The following is a 16,530-nucleotide window of genomic DNA, read 5'->3' as shown; positions in this document are numbered from 1 at the left end:
TTTTAACCTAAAAAAAACATACAAATCACAACTTTAACATTTCTTAATAACTTAAAATCATTTGTGTTGTTGCTATTTGTACTGTTTTTGCTAAGTTGCAAACTATTTATTAATATAAATACTTTTCAAGTATATATATATATATATATATATATATATATATATATATATATATATATATATATATATATATATATATATATATAAATATTGTCTCATCTTGTTTTATATAAATTCATCGCAATGGCTTTGGCAGTACCAATTTACTATTATTTGTTATGCCAACAAAATACAATGCACTTTTGTACCTGAAACAATGAAACATTGATAAAAGCGGAAGAGCAGAGGGGAGTGCAATGTTTTGATGTTTGTTTACTATTCATTCTGTGTTCCCAACTACCTATTACATCCATTTTAAAAATCCCAATAGAAAAACAAAACCCACACTTTCAATACAAAATCACGCCCGAGAGCCGGTGAAAGCTGGAACAGAATGCAAATCTATAAAGCAAAGGAGACAGTAAGTGAATAATTGGCCGGGAAAACAGCGCTTTGTCACGTACCTGACTCTCAGGTGAGCGCTGCGGGAATCGTTGCCTCCGACAGAGGTGACCTTACAGGTGTAGGTCCCGATATCCCCTGACCAGGTCTGAGTGATATGCAATGTGCCGTTTGCATCTAGACGCAAACGGGGGCTCGACTTCACGTCGATAAGCGATCCTCCTTTCTCCCAGACGTACCTGTAAACAAGAAAGGCTTATTTACTTATTCCTATTCACAAAGTGTAAACAGCAACAGTACACGGCAAAATTATTTACTTAATGAAGACACAAACACATACACACACACACACACACACAATAACAGCATAGACGTATGCACTCCCACATACACGCCCTCACTTCTTAATTGCAGCCGCATCGTTTCCCCATTTAATCTCGCCCGTCCTGCTTTTAATTAAAGTCTCCATCTAAGTTATTGCTCTGTTTACATATTCATCTGTTTTCCCCGATCAAATAAATAACAGCGGCCCAGCAGGTGACAGTTAAATCAAGTCTTATGAGACTGAATATAATAAACCCGCAGGACAGGAAGTGAAAGAGTGTGTTTGCGTTGATTAAGAACCGAAAAGAGCGAGCAAAACAGAGAGTTTTAAAAAGGAGGAAAGAAAGGGTCTTACCTGACTGTGACACTAGGGTCATGGGTCACACCACAGGTCATTGCTGCTTTGGTGCCTTTGATCACGCTCTGGTCCTGAGGAGGATTGGTGATTCGTGTCCGAGCTGGACACAGATAAATCACAGAACGGTACTGTCATCGATCGCCATTGATTTGTGTTAGCCATGCACTTTGTCTCAGTCTCAGACCCCACACAAATTGTTTATAGACCGCCTGATGCGTATTGAACAAATAAATGAAAAGAGCTTTGTAAAATCGAAGCTGATCGGCAAATCCTATTTGACTGATGCTTCACAGAAAATCAGACATATGTGTGAACTGTCACGTCACAGCTTAATGGTACGGGCGTCAAGCGCAAGTGATTTCAATGTTAAGTCAATGTAAAGACACGTTGATGTGAGTTCTCGCGGCGCGAATAAGGCGAATGAAGCTTGCTCTAGTAGTGACGTTATTACAGGAAGCAAGCGGAGCCGCAGAAGCCCCTCCCATGATGCAAATTTCTGCGTGAATGTGTCGATGATTAGAATTTTATGCACGGCTTTCACACGCGAATGAAGGGAGTAAATTTAAAATGTTCAATCGTCCAACTACGCACGGTAGGAGCGAATTTGACGGCTCTAAAGCGTCTGGTGTGAACCCACAGTAATGCTACGTACACACCAAACGCGGGGCATCGCGGTTACCGCTCTAGATGACTCGCGGGATTTAAGTTAGTCTCATGCGATTTTTTCGCTCAAGTTGAATATTTTCAACTTGGGCGAAGACGCATTTGCGGGAATAGCGTGTGTTTTCATGGCAAACGCGCCGCCCATATCACGTCTTTCGCATCGCCCCATGCGAGGACATGTCTGATCGCGTCTTTGCATTGACTTTGTATGTAATCTACTCGTGCAAATCGTTGAACTCACATCTGGTGTGAACCCACAGTAAGAACTAAATAAAAAAAATATTATTGGATTTTTAAGGACTTTCATGATGGCAGGGTCTTACATTTTTTTGTGTAAAATTTGAAGGGATTTTTAATAATTATCCAATGTTTTTAGCTTTTAAACTCTCTTCTCATCCATGTTTAATAGATGAGGAGTGGGATTTTACAGTAGTCCAATGAGTTTTGAGTCTTTGGGTATGGGGTTTCTGGAACAATGACACAAAACAGCCAATAAGTTATAGTGTGGCTTATTGCACTGCCCCTTGTTAAGACATTGGGTATATATAACTTAAAAATGATCTTGTAGCTCAGTAGGTAAAGCATTTTGTTAGCAGCACAAAGGTTGTGTATTTGATTCTCAAAAAATTTTGCGTTTTAATAGCTATCCAAAGACATCCCAGATGTTTAGACTAAAACAAGGCAAAATTTGGGCTGTCAGTTAAAGTTTAACCCTTTAACCGTCACCCACCCTTTTTAAAGCAGACATATCATGCCTTTAAATCTGTCCTTTTTACATATAAATCATCTATTTGTGGTCTATATAAAGCAAAACTGCAATGCTTGGGTCTGAATTCCTCATTATTATAGCCCCACAGGCCCCCTTTCTACCCCTTTTCTGATGTGCATCTGAGAGCAACTCGTTTTGGTGCTGTCTTTTTAAATGCACGTCATACCCTGCCCCCTCTCCAGGTTGCAGAGGTGACACTCGGTTAAACTCCACCCCGTTCGGCCATTTTTGTAGTTTTATAGCAGAGATACGATTATCTAGCGGCACAGAAACGTTTTATTCACTCGTTATTCACAAAATGTCAACAACGGAAGACTTGTCCATCCAGCCTTACATGTTCGCGCCAGAGTCGGAAATGGAGCGAGATGAAAATGAAGACGACGAACCTGCAGAACAACGTCTTCATATGGAGGTATCGCAATGGTGTGTTAATGCCGGCTGTCTTATTTCAGAATATTAACAATTATAAAGTTGACTATTATTCTTAGTTAATCGTAAGCTGTTGTAATATGCTATAACTTAATCCCGGGTTGATGACCACATGCGACATCCACAGGCTGCAGCCTTCGGATTGAGAAACAGCACTGCTAAACCATGACAACCGTGTACTTTACTGTTTTTAAAGTTATTTACAGCTTACCAAAGTGCTCTGCTCGTCGTCTCCAAAGATAGAAGTAATTGACCCCTCAATCAGACGAAGTCTATCGGCAAATCCTACTTTATACTGGTGGAGGTTGGTGAAATAGTTATCCTTGAAGTGCTTCGCGCACTAAAAAATGACATTTCTGTGAAAAATAAACTCAACCAGGCACAGGTTCAACAACCGACCATTTTGATTTACTCTCTCGTAACTTCTGCATCCTTGAGCTTGGACTAATATCGCAGCGAGAAATAAAAAATGGCGGATTGCTGGAAGTGTTGGGCTTGGAGTCGATGTCCTTATTCGGCAGTTCCGCTGCAAATACTGTGACGTAATTGTTCAAAAAACGTAATAGATAATAGAAAAATCAGAACCGGTTGGAAAATATGACCAAAACAGAATATAAAGATATCAACAAAGCACCTGAAGAGACTAATTTCAACTTTTATGTACTTCTAAACAATACAAATATACAACAAAATGCATTTAAGAGCTAAGAAAGTGGATTTAGCATGATATGTCTCCTTTAAGTGTGTGTGTGTGTGTGGGGGGGGAGGTTAAATTGAACCTTCAAATTAATATAACTCTGGCATATTTTGGTCTAGAAGCAAAATCTTGGTCTCTTTTTTAAGAAGACAATTAACGCTTTTCACTGAAGTGTCTGGAGTTGTGAATATTAAATAAAAAAATTGCAATAAAATATATATTTTATATTTAAAACCCATATAAAAATAAAAAAGCTTTACTCCCAAAATGATACAAAGATAAAGCAATAAGCCTCAACTAGTTCTGATCAAAATTTCGTATACACATACAATGAGGTTTTTGTCACACTTTTAGTGGTTTTACTAACAAAGGCCACTAGGTGTCAACGGTTTGCTGCATACTCACAAATCACAAATTAATAAATTACTGTCATTGCATCATTATTAATGGTTTTGAAATATGAAAACTATAATTTCCAACGATATATAGATTTACAATAGGATGTTAAAATGATGAATATATAATAATTCATATTCTTACAGGGCGAGTGACATTTAACAAAATGACTATCACTACATTCTTAGAGCTTTCCAACAAAATATGGTTTGTCAAGATTATTTCAGGTTTATAGGATATTTAATAATAAATATGTAAACACACCTTGGGCTCACCTGTTGGCCAGTGACATTTTAGAAAATCAATTGTACTATATCATTATTTTTGCAAAATGGTGATGAAATATGAAAAACCTTTGTCAAGATTAGTGCAAGTTAAGAGTAAGAAATTATTGTTTTAAAAATGTAATGCCAAACTTCCCACCTGTGGGAACCTGACAGTTAAATAGACGTCTAACCATAACCCAAAAAAAAACAAATAAAAGAATAAATCATGCATCTTGCAAGTTATTTTCCCAAAAAATGGGCAAAATGAGAGCTACCGTAATGCTTGCTGGGCTACACTGCATAAAATAACTTTTTTACTTTGTTTTTTTTAGTACAAATATCTAAAAAAAATTCAATCAAGATGCATTTTCTTGATGAGCAAAATTACCTAATATATATATATATTTAAAAAAATCTTAAAATAAGTTAACTTTTTTCTTAAACACTTAATTCAAGAATTTTTTTTCTTGTCCCATTAGCAGATTATTTATTTTGTGCTTGTTTTAAGCACAAATTACCTTAAATTTTATATTTTATGTCTAAAAACTAGACTTATTTTCTTAGGTAATTTTGCTTATCAAGAAAATGCATCTTTATTTAAGAATTTTTATATATCTGTACTAAAAAACAAGACAAATTTATTAAGTAAACAAGGCATAAATGCAAAATGTATACCTTGTAATGCACTATAAGTTTGGATAAACGTTTCTGCAAAATGACTTCCTGTCTAAGTGGGCGATCAGACTAAGCTGCAATAAGGATCAGACTATGATTACATGATGCATGCACTTACCCCACACCACCAGATCGGCAGAAGCCTCGTCAATCCCACGTGAGTTACTGGCCATGCAGGTGTATGTTCCAGCATCAGACAGGTGGGAGGGACTTATCAGGAGGCTTCCCGACTCCAGCAAAGTAAAACGTGGCAGCTGGACAGATCCGCTAGCCAGAACCCGATCAGCTGAAAGATGACAAGCGAAAAACACAGGGGAGAAAGATTAAAAATTCAAATAAAAATCAAATAGACACGATGGTCTCGAAATTGTCAGAAAACTGGTGATTGGAGACTTGATTTAGCCGTCAGTTTCGGTTATGTTTGCAAGTCCATGAGACACTTGATGATGAATATCTTCCTTTTACAGAGATGACTGATTAGAGACTGACCTTTCTGCCATGTGATTGCAGGCCGTGGGGCTCCTGAGGTCTCACAATGTAAAATGATAGACATGCCATCAATCACAGCGCTGTCAGAAGGGCCGGCCGTGATGTTCGGGGCGATACCTGCGGAAGAGAAGCCAGATGGTCAGACAGACCTACGCACAAACTGTATGCACAGGCCGAAAATGAAAATGAATCTGTGGGTGAATGTCCTGGAGAAAAGCTATTTATTTCCTACTTGAAGTTTGTGAGACCCTCAAGGCAAATATTAGATGTAAAATGTGGATATTCTTAATTGTTTCCAGGTTTCAAGTAAATCATTGTTAGTAAGACTGTCGGTTTAATTCATTTTAATATTAAAATTAATAACTCGATAAAGAAAATAGCGCATTAGCATAAATTAACAATTCATGCTTTGACATATGTAGATTTCATAATAATAGGTTTTATTACCATCAGTGCAATGCAATGATTAATGGACAAACTCAATTTATAAATAGACAACTGTGCACCGTAGGCCAGTCATTAGTTTATAGACACTTTTTCTCTATTATCTAATGCGTTATCTAAGAATGTACTGTTTCCAATTATCTTTATTTACAAGCTTTATTTTCATTTCTATCAGAAGCTGCAACTAAAGTGACAAATGAATTTACCCAGCAATTACAACTGCATAATTTTTTTCACTTTAGGGCCCCCTATTTGTCCACATCAATGTTTAAAGGCCCCCTAACAAAAATTTATATGAAGTCAAATAATCTAGAGCTTAGTATGTAGCATGTCAGATTTGTTACAAAATAACCAAACAATAAGAAATATCTTAGAAATAGCTCAGATTTTTTACTAGCAAAATGGCCGATTCCGATTTTAGCAGTTAGCAGTTCAATGTTACCAATTGTTCATAACTGACCAGCACAAATATAAATTATAACAATTGGTAAGTCTGATTAAAGACAGACAAATTTATCCAGATTAAATCAATTGATCTATATATTAACTCTTTCACCGCCAATGTTCTTCTTTAAATATATAAACACACAATATACCAAATGAAAGAACAGACCCTCTGCTTTCAAACAAAAAAAAAAAACGTTTCATCCTACCTTCAGTGGTTCTTTTGCAATCAGCTTTTGAATATGGGTAGGTTTCTGCAAAAACACCACATTTTGAGCAAAAAGCAGAGATAATTCCATTTTTGTGACGGACTTTTCATAGAGATCCCATTCAGAGCGATCTTTAAAACAGACACGGACATGCAGCCGCTTGCCATAGGGCAATACTTCCGGGTGTAAAAAGTTGCGGAATTGCGGAAAGAAGGAAAATCTCGTCATTGGCGGGGAAGCGTGTTCTCTTAATTGACGAGATATCTCGTCAATGGCGGTGAAAGAGTTAAAAAAAATACAAATATATCAAAATTAAATCAAATCTGTATTGTATACAGCAAGTTTGCAAAACTTGCCATCAGCGTGTATTTTTAAGCTGTGTGTGAGAAAGATGTTCAGTGTTTGGGAGAATACATGTTCACACTGCAAAAAATGACTTTCTTACTTAGTATTTTTGTCTTGTTTTCAGTAGAAATATCTAAAAATTCTTAAATCAAGATGTATTTTCTTGATGAGCAAAATGACCTAAGAAAATAATACTAGTTTTTAGACAAAAAATATACAATTTAAGTGAATTTGTGCTTAAAACAAGCAAAAATATCTTCCAATGGGCGTGAGAAAATTTTACTTGAATTAAGTGTTTAAAAAAAAATCTTATTTCACACATTTTTTTCTCACCCCATTGGCAGATAATTTAGCTTGTTTTACGGACAATTTCACTTAAATTGTATATTATTTGTTAGACTTATTTACTATTTACTCAAGAAAAAGCATCTTAATTTAAGAATTTTTAGATATTTCTACTGAAAACAAGACAAAAATACTAAGTAAGAAAGTCATTTTTTGCAGTGCAGTAGTACATGGCAATAATAATGAAATGCATCTCTAGTACTCTCATTAATTTAGGGAAGCCTTTATAGTCTACTTTCCTTAGTTTTAGGTAAGCTAAAGATTCTGTTTGCAAAGCAGTTGGAGAGTTTTTGAATGAATCAATCATAATTAAGCACAAATTTGGCTATACTCAAGAAACCTGCGTTATTTACCGCATTCATTGGATCTTTTTTTAACTTCTTAACACGCACCGGCCCGGCGGCGGTCCCTAGGGGGCGTTTTTACGTGTTTTTGTACTTTGTTTAACATCAAATATTCAATCAACAATCATAAACTTTGCATTATTTGAAAGTTTAAACACTCAAAATTCATGTTCTGAGCTTATTTTTGCAATCAATACACTGGTGTGGAAAGGGTTACATGAAATGCAGACGGAACGCATATAAAAATGGGTGTGGGTACTCACATGTCTTGCCATATGGTTCTGATCATCTCTGACAATTCCCAAAAACTTCAACGTACATTGCAATGTAAGGGTCCACTCTTCAAAAAGCATCCCACGTTTTAATCCAAAACAACGAAAAATAGTGATAAATCCAGCAATACCCTCCTTTATTTACATCCGCGCGTCCGCTAAGTATGATCGATCATGTTTATTTTCTATCAAATATCGAGTTTTATCAGTGAAAATCCATCTCTTCCTGCTTTCGTTGGACTCTTCCGATAAATATCCCGCCCTATTTTTCTGTTTTGTTCAATCAGATAAGGTTTGACAACTCAAAATGAATCGGGAACACCGATTTGCCCAGACAGATGTCCTTCAGCTAACCATAGGCTTTTGACTGGATTACGCCAAAACAAAGCCAGCCAATGCTTAGCCAGCAAAGTTTTGATGGGCAGGGGTAGTAACCAATCATGAAACGATTACAAGGATTCAACTTACGTCAGTAAAGTGTACTTCTGCGCAAATCTACAGAAGCGCATGGAGAGGAATGCCCACGCCCCCTCCCTGCGCGTTTCTTTGTTTGGGTAGCATAGCAGCCGGCTAGGCTCTCCGGAGCCGCTGAGAAACCTCTCAAAGGTTAGATATAACATCTCCATTGTGGATTATCGACTGCAGAGGACTTGTTTGTGTTGAGAGTGTTTTGGAGAAGTTGATAAAGAGCATGATCGCGGAGCAAAGATACAAGATTGGATATAAACGAAACCGCGTCGTCGACGAGAGATGGACCGGACTATGAGCTCAGCTGCGCTCGCTTGGATAAAGTAAGTGGATTCTTTTGTTCATTAGTTATTTTACGTTACATTTCTAGTTTCTTGTTAGCTGTTTTGATTATAAAGTAACAGTGGAGATGACTAAAATACGAGTTTTACATGGTTTCATTTTCTATGACATGTTATATAAATGAATCATTTTTATAGCTACATGAATCAAATGCACAGAATATACAAACTAAAAACAAGATATGTGGTGGAAAATATGAGTATTACCAGCTGAGAAATATAGGTTATTTGGCAAACATAAGACATTTGTAATTATAAATATATTCATGTAATGTGTGTATGTGTGTATGTATTATGTTCATGTATATTACATCATAGTTTCTCATACAAATAGTTGTATGTCTCTAACTTTTTGACTCAAACTAAAATCCTCTCTTGCTTTGTGTGTGTCTGTGTGTTGTGTTGTGTTGTGTTGTGATGTGATGTGATGTAACAGGTCTTCAGCTGACATCCAGAGGAGGACTGGAATCTGGAGTGCATTCATGAGCGACCACATTCAAAATAGCAAGTATTTTGTTATAATGTGCAAATGTTTTTTTCTGAAATAGTTTTTTCTATGTGCTTTGGTGGGCAGAGAAGTTCTGAATTGATATACATCATGTAATATGTAGTCCTGACTCATTTTCTTTTGATAATCATGTCATTTTGTTATCATGTGTATATTTGGAGTTTCCAAGTGCACTTTTTCTGAAAGGACGCCTGGACTTTTTTTGAAATAAAAGCTCACAGAAACAACATTTTTTGGAGTATCATTCTCAAATTTGAATCACAGCATGGTCAGACATTCAGTTTACCTATATGGTGTCCCCAGGTGTCTCAGATGACCATTTCATACCTTTTTTGCTAAGTGAATGTTATTTAAAGAAAAACGGAAGTCATTTAATGTATATTTTACCTTGTTTTACTCTGTTTCTTTACTACTCTGAGTTGTTATGACTATTAGGCAACAATATGTCAAGTGTCTAGTTTCAAACAAGACCAGAATTATGAATATAGACCATAGGGTTTAAGAGCTGCAGACGTTTTAGTTTGGAGTTGTCGTTTTTCAGAAAATGCTCAAAAATAGAAGTGCTGGCTAACAGGTTAACTTTCACTCTGTGCGTGTGCACGCCACGCGTTCAAGTGAATGACATCAGAGGATGCGCGAGAGCGATTTGAAATCTGACTCCTCTGTATGATTTCTTAAGTCGCGGTACTTTGATGTCTTCTGCATGTCAGTTCTTGCATCGTCGGGTAAAGTTAAACATACAAAAAAAAAACCCTGAGACAGCTTTGAACTCGGTAGAGAACTTCCCTGCACCTCGTCCATTAAAGGGGCCATGGCACAAGACTTTTTTAAGATGTCAAAGAAATCTTTGGTGTCCCTAGAGCACATATGTGAAGTTTTAGCTCAAAATACCATATAGATCATTTATTATAGCATGTTAAAATTGCCACTTTGTAGGTGTGAGCACAAATGTGCCATTTTGGTTGTGTCTTTTAAAATGCAAATGAGTGGATGAAGTGCAAACACTAATCACAATGATGGTGGTTTGTTGCAAATGAAACTCAATTGGGCTGTGAATTTTTTTCTCTCTCCCTCTGTGGTTGGTTAGTGCAGATTAAAGGGTGGTATTATTATAATATGAGCTCCTTATGACATCATAAGGAGAGCCCAATTTCAACGACCTATTTTTTCAATGGTTTACCAAAACTAAGTTAATAGGTAAAGTCAAACATGCAAATTTATCATTCAACACCATTGCTGATTAGTTCATCCATAATATTTTAGTTTTGTGAAGACGTCTCATTCCCGCGATTTGAATTCGCCTTGGTTTGCTACCTCACACACGTAACCAATCACATGATCACATTTGAACTCACACGTGCTGAACTCACGTAAAGTGTGAAATAGTCTAACCTGCGAAAATCAGTGCTAAAAACACATAGGGGCGGTTTTCCGGACAGGGATTAGACTAGTCCTAGACTAAAATCAATGTAAGAGCTGTCCAAACTAAAACAACTTGCACTGACATATCTTAAAATACATGAGTGATCCATGGGTGATCCTTTGTTTTGCCTCAAATGTTCACAAGTAATGTTTTAGTAAGGCACGTTTGTTAAAACTAGTTATATTTCCTAATAAAACTAAGGCCTTATCCTGTTAGGATTAAGATAATCCCAAGAAACCACCCCTTAGTTAATGCGTATTTCATGTATGCATTGTGATACCATAATTCTCAAATATATGTTTGAAACTACCAAAATTGCCATCTATTTATGTGTACAAAATGATGGAAGCGGGAACTAATTTGCATATTCATAGATCCGCCTATATTGGAATACTAAATAAGGAAAAACTTTTACTTATGCAATGATGACGCTCAAAGACAAGTTTCAGGTGATAAAAATATCGACTACAGGAGGACATTAGTCATTTTAAGTTATCTTGAGTCCCCCTTTAAAGTTTGTTGAGGGCCCCTAGTGGGCTTTAGCCTCCTGGTTGAAAAGCTAATAATACATACATTTATTTATTTAAAGGCACGGTGCATGATTTTTGAAAAATACTATGGAAAAGGGAGTCGGACCGAGTACCGAAACACACTTGTAGCCAATCAGCAGTAAGGGGCGTGTCTACTAACCAAAATCGTTGCGTATGTGTGGGGCGGATCTATCAAAAGAAGGTTCAGTTTCGTGTTTGTTTAGGTGATTTCAAATGTCAACATTGGCTTTCAGAAATCATGCACCAAGCATGAACCCAACATGCCTTTAAGTTTTTGTTGACTATTGAAATATGAAATGTTTCTTTAAATGGAAATGATGCTTTAACTATGAAACTAAAACCAGTTGGTGGCGGTGAGTCATTCAACTGAATATTTTAAATATATATAATATTTTATTTTGGATTGTACTATGTATACATATACATATCAACATATCAGGCCATTACAAGGCAGTGCTTCTTTAATTGAAAAAGTTGCTAAACATGAAAAATAAAACTTCATTCGACCTGATTTTTCGAGCTAACCCTGCTTGACCAATCACCTTCTCTGCAGACGCACAGGATTATGGGAAGTCAGTCAAGGATACATCTCTGCTGCCTTCACAGTTCCATGATAAAGGTATTTTAGGATTCAGACACGCCTTGATGCATTCCTACCTGGAAATGTGTCCTCTGATGGCAGCATTTAACAGCTTTCGAATGCAGCCGCTGTCTTTAGGAATGAGTCACTGAATCAATGACTCACCTGAATTGTTCAAAAACTTGCACTACAGTTCTGTTGCGGCTCTGTTATTTGCTCTATTTTGTTGACGAAATCCATTTCACATTTGTAACCTCGCTGCTAACAGATATCTTGCTTGCGTGCATTTGCGTGCATTTGCTCAAATATAAGTTATAAATAAATTGTGTGAAAATTACAGATAAAACATGAACACCGTAAACACAATCAAAACTTCGAAAGAATAAAAAATCAATAATTAATAAATCGGCACCTTTAGATGCGCTTATTATTCAAACTTTGTTTTCAGAATTAATCGCACTGAATAAAGTATAGTCATTTTTTACGTGTACACGAGGGTCCGCGCACCGCTAGGGTGACCATATGTGCCATTCTTCCCGGACGCATCCCGTCCAGGATTTCGGTGCGTCTTACGGAAGTCGTATTTGTTGACCGCATACGTCATAGAGGATTATTATTATTATTACAGAAAAGCAACCGTTACATTTTAAGGTAAGAATGAAACTACGATTGTATATCATATGTTTTTAACTGAATGGCGTATGCGGTCAACAAATACGACTTCCGGAAGACGCACCGAAATCCTGGACGGGATGCGTCCGGGAAGAATGGCACGTATGGTCACCCTACGCACCGCCAGATTAAATTTTTTTTTTATACATTTTACACGTAGGTCGCACATGCGCCCACAGGAGAATGTGGTGTGTTACCCAAAAGCATTGCATTTTGTCAAAATCTGCATGCGTCGAGCGTACGAGATATACAAGTCAAATAAACTATAGTTTGCAAGGTTGTGTGTTCGACCGTGCACGTACGTTGGCGTACACGTAAAAAAGACTATACTGGGGACTTAGGGATGATACAGCTCTTGATTTACATGGCTGTATACTGTAATTGAAAGGCCCGTGGCGTGTGAAATTAGTTCCACGTGCTTCATTTTGTTTCGCAATAATGCTGGTTATTAAAGCAGCATCCAGCTCTCCAGGAGCCGCCTACAGCAGGATTACGTTGACCGCATGAAGTGGATATTCAGTCGACCCAAAATCACGTCTCTCTAACTCGATCAAATCATCAAATATGTCTTTTTCAAGCTGTCCACGAAAGACGAATGAAATAAATATTGGATGACTACAAGAGCTGTTCAGTGCTGAGAAAAAAATCCATTATTCTTTCAATCTCCCGCTTCTAAACTTTAAATAATCTCTCTTTTCAATCTTTCTCCCTTTGTAGAAGGCGCTGAAAAGTCGAGGGGTTTCTAAAATGATAAATCTGACAGGAGATAAGCAAGATGATGAATGGAGTGTAGAGGAGAAATAAATGAAGAAGAGTTATTGACAGGCCCAGATGGTCCTTTGACGTACTGGTGACAGCGAGGTACGTGTTCGTCTGGATTTCTCCCGCTAAGTTGCGAGCGAAACACTGGAACATGCCGGTATCGTCGGGTAGCAGTCCATTTATCTGCAGGCTGCCGCCCACCAGGACCCTGTAACGAGGTGTCTTCACGGGACTTATGGGTACAGCGTCCTTGTACCAAACGATATCTGGCTGAGGAACACCTGCGGGGGGATCAGAGTGTTATCTAACACATTCGCGCGAACGCATGCCGTGCTCACACTGCATCTCGCAGACTTACCGCGGGCTTGGCATGGGATGTCTACCACCTTCTCCATCTCAGCCGTTATGTGTCTGTCAGGTTCCTTCACAAACTGAGGATGTTCTGCAAAGAGTCATTAAAATAAAGAACACTGGGATGGACAAACAAGACCTACAAAAATGTGAAAGCATTCATACCACAGCTGCAGAAGTCATTCTACTGAATATAACATTGCGATGAAAAGTTAATGTAACATTTCGATTGCTGTGCGGTTGCAGCTAGTGCGTTTGAAGAGATTTAAAGGATTGCTGTGTGCTTGGTTTAAGGAACCCACCTTGCACTGCAGTTCATAGATGTTTGGCCATTCATATAAACTTATCACATACCCTATAAATTAGGGTTGCCGCGGTGACGTAATTTTCCCACCGGTTAATCGGCGCGTCACAAACTCGGTGATCCCGGTTTCACCGAGTGGGAGGGGCTTAAAATGCGCATGCAGACGTGCACATTTTACTTTCACTTTTGAATTACGCAACTGTTTAAATGCAGCGCTTGCGTAAGCTGCGTTAAATCGCCTATGAATTTGCGTGCAATGCGAGTGCAACAGCTGGTTTACTTAAGTGCTTGAGTCAATGTGCGCAGGTAATTCTCACAGAACCCGCCAGTCCCAAGCAGAGCAACCGGCTACTTCTCCATAAAAGCACTGCTTGAATGATGGGTTTAATATTTTTCTTGATGAAAAACACAACAACAAAACGATCTCGCTTATTTTAAACATCATATATGTATATTATAACAAAAACGAGCAAAGCACGCGGCTTCTGTCATCATCTGGTCAGTCAGCTCGCCTTGCAAACTCTGACAGAAATAAATGAAATCTGACACCTGCGGCGGCTCTGTGACGTGACGCGCGTTCAGCCCCGCTGAATTCAGACAACAGACACATTCAGTTGTAAGGGTTTGCTCTCTCTAACGAAACTAAATAATTTAATAACACGAAAATATCAAAACGACGGTGAAAGACGGTGTCGCGGTGGGCAAGTGATATAACCGATGAGAGGCTTAAGCACCGGTTATCACCGTTTCACCGACTATCGCGGCAAGCCTACTATAAATATAAGCAAAAGCTCTGATTCCAGATAATTTACTCAAAAAACGTAAACATCTTGGATGACATGGGGGTGAGTAATGCCTTAAAATACATTAATAAGGTACACCCCGAGTTCCCTCTGCTAATTAGTTTGCATGTGTCATAAATAACAGCGACTTTTGATGTATGCAAATCAGCTGTCACGAACACCAAGCTGCTTACGAAGCCATTAGGTGGAAAACACCTGGAGAAGTTTATAAAACTTCTGGCAAGCTGGAAACCTTTTTTGGAACGCTGTCCATCATAACAAAATAGCATAAACATGACACAACCCAGACAGTTCCAGGATCAAGCTGTCTAAACAAATTTAGCTCCTGAACAAGAAGAGCAAAAGAGACCAGCTGTAACACAGAGCTGAAGAACAGGCACAAACTGTCCAGGCGTCAACAACCGAGACAGTGCTTCTCAAAATCACCTCTATAGCTACACTGCAACCATTCCTGAGGATGGCCAGTATAATATATATATATATATATATATATAGGATATATCTATAGCTTGCTGGAAGACAAGCAATGCTGAAAGGCTGAAACTGATGGAAGAACATGCAATGTTACACTAAATACCAGGGCCGGCCCTGGGCATAGGCGGAATAGGCAAATGCTAAGGGCGCCGCCGACCCCTTGGGGCGTCCGTGCGCCCAAATTATTATTTTTTTTAATATATGTATATAAACATTTAACTATAAATATTTATATATTTTATTATATAAATATTTTGCACAAGAAAACAGCAGTTAATAATGAATTATTAGTAGCATAGTATCTCGGAAGATCGTGCTTGTTAAATAGCTCTGTGGCTATACTGCACTGAAGCGGCAGTTTAAAATATAAACCCAGAATTTAGCGAACGTCAAGAACAAGAAAACGGAAACAACAATCAGACAGAGACGCGGAATTTACATAATGTTACACAGACCATGTTTAAATTTCAATGTTTCTGCACAGAAATACCAACTTGTTCACTTTGTTTGGTATTAATAAGCTGCGCATTGGAGTGCTGGCCGCGGTGCTGAAGACGCGCTCGGACGGAGTACTGGTGGCAGCACAGATTTACGTGCAACCTATTGGAAACTATTATTCGTTATTATATAATTATTATTCGTTATTTTACTTTATTACTTCCTCTTAAGAAGAGTTTTGCAATTTTATTTCAATATTTCTCTTTATATAAATACTATTTTGTACTTAAATCTATAATTTCATTATTTTACTAACCCAACTAACTCATCTGAAAAAAATATATCTCTTTACAAAAAAACTTATTTTCTTCTATTTAAAAGCTGTAATTTCGTTATTTTACTAACCCAACTAATGACTCCTCCACTTTCCAATAGATTGCACGTAGATATCTGTGTATATGTGCCATCACGCATCTTCAGCACCGCGGGGAGCAGCCAGCACTCCAATGTGCAGCTTATTAATACTAGACAAAGTTGGTATTTCTGTCCAGAAACATTGAAATTTATACATGGTCCGTGTAACGTAATTTAAATCCCGCGTCTTGGCCTTATTGTTTTTCTCTTGTTCTTGACGTTCGCTGAATTCTGGGTTTATATTTTAAACTGCCGCTCCAGTGCAATAGCCACAAAGCTATTTAACAATGAGCACAATCTCCCGAGACACTACAACATGCTACTAATAATTCATTAATAAGAGCTGTTTTCTTGTACACAATTAAATATTTTAAGTTAAATGTACAGTGTTAAAACATGTAAAAAAGACAAGATTTTAACAATGTCAAGATCAAATGCCTGAGTAACAGGGTATTGTGTGTATGTGTTCGT

At 37.7% G+C, this 16,530-nt stretch overlaps 1 protein-coding gene across 6 annotated transcripts in view; it reads right to left on the bottom strand.

The window, feature by feature from the left end:
• sdk2a (sidekick cell adhesion molecule 2a) overlaps positions 1-16,530 on the bottom strand; it is a 238,341-nt gene that overhangs the window by 70,864 nt on the left and 150,947 nt on the right. For all 6 annotated transcript variants that reach the window (XM_073814045.1, XM_073814046.1, XM_073814047.1 and 3 more), the window contains exons 8-13: positions 13,634-13,717; positions 13,362-13,556; positions 5,568-5,684; positions 5,197-5,364; positions 1,181-1,283; positions 564-740 (exon numbers count right to left, since the gene is read on the bottom strand). In XM_073814045.1, coding sequence (XP_073670146.1) covers positions 564-740; positions 1,181-1,283; positions 5,197-5,364; positions 5,568-5,684; positions 13,362-13,556; positions 13,634-13,717 — 844 coding nt within the window. The remainder of the gene's footprint in view (positions 1-563; positions 741-1,180; positions 1,284-5,196; positions 5,365-5,567; positions 5,685-13,361; positions 13,557-13,633; positions 13,718-16,530) is intronic.

Source organism: Paramisgurnus dabryanus, chromosome 3, assembly GCF_030506205.2.
Source record: "Paramisgurnus dabryanus chromosome 3, PD_genome_1.1, whole genome shotgun sequence".
Lineage (NCBI taxonomy): Eukaryota > Metazoa > Chordata > Actinopteri > Cypriniformes > Cobitidae > Paramisgurnus > Paramisgurnus dabryanus.
Note: the sequence above shows the minus strand (reverse complement) of the source record. Positions and strands in the feature narration are given on the sequence as shown.